The 8653-nt window shown below is 37.2% G+C and overlaps 1 protein-coding gene across 1 annotated transcript in view; it reads right to left on the bottom strand.

Annotated features, from left to right (window-relative positions):
- Smc1b (structural maintenance of chromosomes 1B) overlaps positions 1-8653 on the bottom strand; it is a 60767-nt gene that overhangs the window by 32546 nt on the left and 19568 nt on the right. Inside the window, exons 11-12 of the mRNA XM_055627206.1 lie at positions 6613-6792; positions 2828-2974 (exon numbers count right to left, since the gene is read on the bottom strand). Of these exons, the coding sequence (XP_055483181.1) occupies positions 2828-2974; positions 6613-6792 (327 nt within the window). The remainder of the gene's footprint in view (positions 1-2827; positions 2975-6612; positions 6793-8653) is intronic.

Below are 8653 nucleotides of genomic sequence, written 5' to 3'. Positions count from 1 at the left end.
ATAGATAGATAGATAGATAGATAGATAGATAGATAGATAGATAGATAATAGATAAATAAATAAAGGTTAGTCTTGAACAAACTGAGCTGCAGAGGAGCAGCCTCAGATTATAAGATTATCACAATTAGCTTTCCCAGTAGCTGCCAAGAGAATTTAGAGTCCTGGCAGCACTTTGTTCTCTGTAAGAACATCTGGGTAACTTCTGGCCATTAGGAACCTAGCTCTAGGCTCAACAGCAAAAAGTATGAGCTGATCCAGAAAAAGAGTAGCAGAAAGACATCAGGTTATAAAAGAAATTATTGATCCAAAAGGGTTTGCTTCCTTGATTATCTCCTTTTAAGAAAGCAACAGCAAGTTTCATTTATACGAAAAAAAAAAAAAAAAAGCTTTTTTTTTTTTTTTTTTTTTAACAGAAAGGGGAAAATGTTGTGGATATAAACGTGTTTGTTTTGGTCCCAGGTGTGGGATGTGGGACTGATTCAGATGGCCCACAGCAGCTTATTTGCTTCATGTGGGCTCTGAAAGGAGCTGTTTGCCAGCTGCAGATAGTTTAAATCTGAGGACTCTAGAGAGAGAATAAATGCCAGAGCCCAGAGAGTGTGGAAGTTCCGAGAAAGAACAAAGGCTGCTGCTACTTCCCCCCTTCATCTCCTGTTGTTATTACCGCATTGAGACAAGAAGTTGGAGATCTCCTGAAACAAGGATTGGACTGGCTCCAAGGAACCCAAAGACCTTAACCAGCAGGAAGCAGCTTTCCCACTAACCCCTTCTCTTTTCTACCTGGTGTCGGGGTGTTGGAAGGGATTGGGGTGGAGTAGGAAGATAAAAGAAAGGTAAATAAAAGTTTTTAAAAAGTACAAAAACAGGTCTTCTTACATCAAAGATTTTGAATTAGAAGTGGATCTTCCCACCTATTTAAACAAAAACCCCCTCACAGGTATGCCCCTCCATGTTTGGGTTTTGGTTAATTTCAGATGTAATCAAGTTGACTAAGAATAACCATCACACATCTCTTCAGCCCTGAAGCAATTACTCTTTTACTTAATATTTTAACTAGGTCTAGCTACTGAATTTTATAAAATGCCCTTTCTACATACAAGCATATAACTTTTCTCATTATATATTGGATTATATCATCAAGTGTGTTCTAATTAGGGTTTCTAGTGCTGTGATAAATCACTCTGACTGCTGGGAGGTGGTAGTGCATGCCTTTAATCCCAGCACTCAGGAGGCAGAATGAGCCTAATCTACAGAGAGAATTCCAGGATAGCTAAACCTACACAGAGAAACCCTGTCTCAAACACAGACAAAACCAACAGAACCAACCAACAAACCAAAAATTCCAGGGCTAGAGAGATGGCTCAGAGGTTATGAGCACTGACTGTTCTTCCAGAGGTTCTGAGTTCAGGTTCCAGCAACCACATGGTGGCTCACAACCATCTATACTGAGATCTGATGCCCAATTCTGGCATGCAGGTATACATGCAGATAGAGCACTCATACATAAATAAATAAAATCTTAAACAAACAACCACCACGAACAACTTGAGTAGAAAGGGTTTATTTTATTTTAAACTTCTAGGTAATTGTCCATCATTGTGGTAAATTGGGGCAGGAACTCAATCGGGGCAGCAACCTGAAGGCAGGAATGGATGCAGAGGCCATGGAAGAGTGCTACCTATTGGCTTGCTCCTCGTGGTTTGCTGAACTCGCTTGTGTATAGTACCCAATACCAACCATTCAGGGGTGGCACTGCTCACAATGAATTCAGCTCTCCCATATCAATCATCAATTAAGAAAATACACCACATACCAATATGGTAAGAGCATTTTCTCAAGTGAGGCTTCCTCTTCTGAAACAACTCTAGCTTATGTCAATCTGACATAAAAACCAGTCAGCAAAGTGTGGTATCAAAAAATCCCATATTTTTAGAGCAAATTTTATATAGTCATACATATACTCTTACTATATTGATGAAGAGTCTATACGGACATTTTATTTATGCTTGGAGCTGGAGAAATGACTCAGAGGTTAAGAGCACTGGCTTATATTGCAGAGGATCTGGGTTCCATTCCCAGTACCAACATGGTGGCTCACAACCTTCTGGAGGAGAACCCAATGCCCTGCTATAGCCTCTGTGGGCACCCCTGCATACACATATATACATATATATATATATATATATACACACATACACTCATATATACATGTTATGTGTGCACACATGCACAAAGAAGCACTCCATGTATATGTACACATGGATGTGTACAAACACACAAATAAAGAATAAAATATTTTAATAAAATTTTTTTGAGACACAGTCTCAATATGTAACTCTGGCTGTCCTAAGACTCACTATGTAGATCAGGCTAGCCTGAATTCACAGAGACCCCCCTGTCTTGCCATCTAGAATGCTGAAATTAAAGGTATGTGTCATCATGCCTAGGCAAAATGAATCTTTTCAAAAATGTAAAGAAATTATGTACAACATATATGGGTAAGTACTAATTTAGTTACTATATAAATAACTTAAATAGGTAATAATACCTAATACAAAAATGTGTGCAGAGAGCTGGATGTGGTGGTACACACCTATAATTTCAGCACTTGGGAGGCAGAACAGATTATCTTTGAGTTTTCGGCCAGCTTTATCTTACACAGTGAGTTCCAGGATAGCCAGTCAGCTCTTGTCTCAGAAACCAAAATAAACAAATAAATAAATGGAGAGAAAACAAGCAATTCACAGAACTTATTTTAATAAGAACAAATTACTTAGTTTTTGCATATTTTCCTTATTACTTCACAACTTTTATGATGAGGATTTACCTTTAGCTCTTGGACTAGTTGGCCTCTTTTGTCTCTTAGACTGTGTAACTCTTTCTCATCCCAGCATAGAGCCTTGTGCTTTAAGTCACTTGACCCTCCAGATATCACTCCAGATTTTAAAAACAGCGTTCCATCAAGTGCTACTGCCTGTATCATGAAAACATTTAACCTTAGAGAAATGTATTTTAAGATACTTTTGTAGGTAAGATTTTGTAGATGTGAAAAACGCTTCCTGCACTTTACTAATAAAATACAGATTTCTGAAGGAATACAAATCACAAATATAAAACCCATTTTACTAATGCTAGACAACAAATTAAAAGCAACCAGAGGTCTAAAATAAGTTGTATATTAGCTTCAAACATACATTATACTGAGTCGCAAAACTATATTTAATATAAAATCATTTGCATTATATAATCCTTTGTTTTAAAGATTCTGAGCTATATATCAACAGCATATTATGAAAATTACCCCCAAACAATTGCATTCTCCAAAATGAATATAGAAAGAAATTTAAAGTCAAGGTAAAATTGTCCAGTGTTTATAGTGTTCTAAGAGAGTGCTTTAAAGGAATAAAATAATCAATTATCGACATTTTACAAATAATTTTAATTTTATTTTATGTTTATTGGTGTGAGGGTGTCAGATCCTCTGGAACTGCGTTACAGATAGTTGAGAACTGCCATTTGGGTGTTGGGATGAGTTAACAGATAGTTGAGAACTGCCATTTGGGTGCTGGGAATTAAACTCAGGTCCTCTGGAAGAGCAGCCATGCTTTTAACCAGTAGGCCATCTCTCCAGTCCAGTTTTCAACATTTTATAAATGTTTCTACTTAATTAGAATGAAAAATGTTCCTGGCTCTACCCCCCAGATGCTTTCCCCAGAGATAATCAAAACTTGTCTATAAATTCTTAGTTTCTTGAAATATCTGCTTGTACAGACACCTTCAGGTACCACACTGCACATTAGTGTACATTTGTCAGGGTGGGTATAAGGAGAAAAAGAACCAAAGGTCTTAGTCAAGCATTTTGCCCTCAGCCTTATATATTGTTCTTTTGCTAGTATCTTTTTTCCCTAGTTTCTAAAATTTAATTTTATGTGCATGGATATTCTGCCTGTATGTATTTATGTATGTGCACCATGCACCTGCCTGGTGCCTGTGAAGGTTAAAAGATAGGATCAGATCCTCTATGAATGAATTGTTGTAGATTGTTGTGAGACACTATGTGGGTGCTGAGAATTGAACCCAGGTCTTCTGTTTAGAGCAACAAGTACTCTAAACTGCTGAGCCATCTTTCCAGGCCTATGAGAAGCTATGCTTTTTTTGTTTTGTTTATTTTTATTTTTGAGACAGTATTATGTAGTCCAAATTGGTCTGAAACACACTGAATAGCCAAGGATGACCTTGAACTCCTGACCCTCCTGCCTCCATCTCCCAAGTCCTGGTCTTACAGGTGTGTGTCACCATGCCTAGCAGAAATGTTAATTTTTACATTGTTGTTTGTTGGTACCGTATGTAGTTTAGACATGCCACTATTTTTAAATTAACCAGACTATAAGTCACTTGAAATGTAAAAAATTTAAAATACAGAAGTCTACAGGAAATCAAAACCACAAACTGCAGATGAGAGAATTTCTGTGAAAATGTGGTATCTAAGCCAGACAGTGATGGCATATGCCTTTGATCCCAGCACTTGGGAGGCAGAGGGAGGTGGATCTTTGTGAATCTGAGGCCAGCCTGGTCTACAGATCAAGTTCTAGGACAGCCAGAGCTACACAGAGAAACCCTGCCTCAATAAATAAATAGATAAATAGATAAATAAATAAATAATAAATAATAAAAAAATAAAAAAAGAAAGAAAATGTGGTATCTATCTAAATCTATCTAAATTGTTTTACCAAATCTAAAACACATTTTTTAAAAAAATTTCTGGAATATAGTTGATACACAAATAAACCAGATTAAAATTCTAAAATATAAAAAGCATGTTGTTGTGAAAAAGAAATAAACTGAAAATAAGAGTTAAATTAAGGGACAAGTGGCCTCCTCACATGGCTTTTTAAAACTGAGTATACAATCTTTAAAAATCAATTTTATAGGGGCTAGAGAAATGGTTCAGTGGTTAAGAGTATTGGCTGCTTCCAGAAGACCTACGTTCGATTCCCAGAATCCACATGGGAGCCTACAGCGTAACTCCAGTTCCAAAGAAAATGATGTCCTTTTCCAGTCTCCAAGGGTACTGAGCACACTCATGGTGCACCTATATACATGCAGAGGCAAAACACTCATATATATAAAACAAAAACCTATTTTACAGATATACAGCATTAATCACGTTAGAAAAATGATTAAGAATGGATAATCTTCTCAGAAGAATAGCTTGTTTTGTATTGATTTTTGATGCTAGACATTCTAGATAACTGTTATCTGTTCATGAAGTGGCTACCACTTGCTTGAGGACTATTTGCTAGGTATTCTGGCAGCATTATGTCTAATGTTACTTAATGTAAGTTTTACATTCTAATGAAAGTTACTTATTGCCTCAATTTTAGATAAGAAAAAAATAAGAGTTTAGGAACTTAACTAACATCTCATAACTAATTACTTATTATATAGCATCGCCAGTCTTATTTTATGGCTTAGGCACTTAAGCACCGATATACTTTATAAAATAATATATAATTACTTGAACAATAATTTAGCATTGCTCAACTAAATTCAAACTGTCTAGGTGAAAAAAATATATATATCTGTAATTGTGTGTTGGTGTATAAGGATGTATCTGTGCATGTGCATGCGTGGAGAGGCCAGGGCAGGATATGGGGGCCTATGTTTATTGCCCTCTGCCTTACTGTTCTGAGACAGTGTTTTCCACTAAACTAGATGTTTGTTATTTAGATTAACAAGCTAGAGTTTAAAATCCGAATGTCTCTGCCCTCCAAATGTAGAATTAAGGATATGTGGAGCCATGCCTGGCTTATGTGGGTGCTACTTGAAGTCAGATCTGCATATTTACAGAGGAAGCATTCTGACCCACTAAATCATCTCCTCTGTCACTAAAACCACAGACTTTTTATAAAAAATCCAGGGTAAACACAGACCAACAAGGGCATTTATCCACAAAAAGTGAAAAACTCAACTGCCTTAAGATACTGTAATAATCGAATTTCTAAGATACAATTTGTGATTAGAGAAATGTTATTAAAGTTAATTTTATAAAACTCAACAGAAGAGCCGAGGATGTAGCTTAGTTTGTAGAGTGCCTGCCTAAATATAAATCACTGGGTTCAATCTTAGGCACATATACAACTGGGCATGATAGTGCACATCTATAATCCCAGCACTTGGGAGGCAGATGCAAGATGATCATAGTTATCGTGGTTATCCTCAGCTATACAGCAAGCTCAAAGCAAGCCTGAAATTCATGAGGCCCTTCTCAAAACAAAACAAAACAAAACAAAAATATCAACTGAAACCATCTCAGGTTGTCTGATGCTGGTTTTCCTTCTAAAAAGAACATATGAAGCTGAGTGGTGGTGGCACATTCCTTTAATCCCAGCACCTGGGAAGCAGAGGCAGGAGGATCACTGTGAGTTTGAGGCCAGCCTGGCCTACAGAGAGAGTCCCAGGACAGCCAAGGCTACACAGAGAAACCATCTCAAAACAAACAAACAAACAAACAAACAAACAAACAAACAAACAAAGAATGAGAGAAGAGAGGGGGAAGGGGAAACATAAATACTGCTTCAGCTTAGCTGAAAGTGTGATCAAATCTCTCACCTTCCGTCTTTCAGGTCCACCGAATGCAATGTGTCTTGCTTCTTCCACAGTCTCACAGACAAGGCCATTTCCACAAACAAACTGAATCACTTTTTTTAGCTGAGGTAACTGAGTCTTTATAACATCAACCATCATTTTACAGCCCTTAATCTCCCTTAGTCGTTCATTGATTGGCTTGATCTGAAGGGTTAAAAGGAGACTTGGAATATTAGCAACACAAAAATGAAACAAAAAAATGCTTATTATATTCTTTCCACAGTATAACTAAGAGTTAACAATGTGCTCTTTATGCAAAAACTTTCAGCAAGAAACAGTATCCCACATTATGTCATGTAATATTTTTCAGAAATAGGAAAACTTCATCAAAAGCCAGAAAATAGAACTTTCAGATTCAACTACCACTAACTAGCTGAAATAAAACAATATATAAGTACTTTGTGTTCTTTAAATCATAAAACACAGCGGAATACATTAGCCACTTAGATGTACCCAAAAGCAGCACAATACTACAGATCTTAAGACAAACAAAGCAAAAACCCTCTAGGCTGAAATGATCAGGACAGCCCTCAGATCATAGATTTACTTTCAGGTTTCTGTCTACATGTCACAAATGTATCTGCCAAGTGTTTCTGAAAACTAGCAAATGTAACTAACTCATTTCTGTTAAACAAAACAAAAATCTTATGATATTAAAAGGTGTATATGTACGCACATGGGAAAGGTAAATATACATACTTTCATATGGCCTGAGTGCATAAAAAAAACCTATATAAAAATAGTATTTCAGAACTGCACTAGAAATATTCCTTTTATAAGTAATATATTTCTGCATAAGGTTATTTTTTTACATTTATTTATTCTGTGTGTGTACATGCATGTGTATGTAGGCGTCTTCTGGCATGCCTCTGGAAGTCAGAGTGCAGCCTATGAGAATTGGTTCCTCCTACCAAGAAGGTTCTTCAAGAGGGACTGACCTTGAACTCAGGTTGTCATGCTTGTTGGCAAATTCCTTTATTCACTGAGTCACTTGATAGCTCTGTACGAAATTTTTGTTGTCATTTTTTCCTGCATTAACATGTTAAGTAATTTTTTAATTTTTTTCTGCATGTATATCTGTGTACTACATGCATGAAGTGGCTATAGAGGCCAGAAGAGGGCTTTGGATACTCTAGGGTTATAGTTAAATGTGGCTGTTAGCTGCTACATAGCTACGTTGGGAATCTAACCCAGGTCCTCTGTAAGAGCAACGAGTAGTCTTAACTGCTAGGTTATCACTTCAGACTCTCCTGTATTAGATTCCCATAAAATGTTTGCCTTGAAAAAAATTTCAAATGAGTAACAAATAAAAAATGATTTTTACCAAGCATGGTGGTAGTGCAAGCCTTTAATCCCAGCACGGAGGAGGCAGAGGCAAGCAGATCTCTAAAACTTTGAAGGCAGCCTGGTCTACAGAGTGAGTTCCAGTTCAGCCAAAGCTACACAGTGAGACCTACTCCCCTCTCCCCCCATAAGAACAAAAAGACTTTAACAAGCAAATAACTTAAGAGTAAAATTCTTTTTGTGAGCATAGGCATTAGCAAAGCTAGAGAAGCACAAAAGGTGAGTCTGACCTCATGTAACACAACTAGCATTTGTTGACCCCACTCTTCTGTGCAGGTACCATAGCAAGTAAAGGTCCCGTGCAACAGTCCAACAAGGTGACAATTTATTCCTTTACTCATAAATGAAGAAACTAAAGTACAGAAAACTTAAGAACCAAATGGTAGGGCTTCTTAGAAATAGCACCAGGATCCATGCTGTAGGGACCTGTGCTTTTGTGTGTGTGTTTGTTCATTTTGTTTTTGTTTTTGTGGACAGGGTTTCTTGGTGTAACAGCCCTGGCCGTCCTGTGCTTTGCAGACAAGGCTGACTCTGAACTCACAGTGTTATGCCTGCCTCTGCCTCTCAAGTGTTCCACCACACCTGGCGAATGAGGCTTGTGCTCTTAAGCACTATGTACTGCCTGCAGTTCAGGGTTCAGATCACTGTAGAATAGAATATT

This window comes from Psammomys obesus, unplaced genomic scaffold (genome assembly GCF_907164565.1).
Source record: "Psammomys obesus unplaced genomic scaffold, mPsaObe1.curated_primary_1811, whole genome shotgun sequence".
Classification (NCBI taxonomy): domain Eukaryota; kingdom Metazoa; phylum Chordata; class Mammalia; order Rodentia; family Muridae; genus Psammomys; species Psammomys obesus.
The sequence above is the reverse complement of the archived record's forward strand: the minus strand, read 5'-3'. Positions and strand labels throughout refer to the sequence as shown.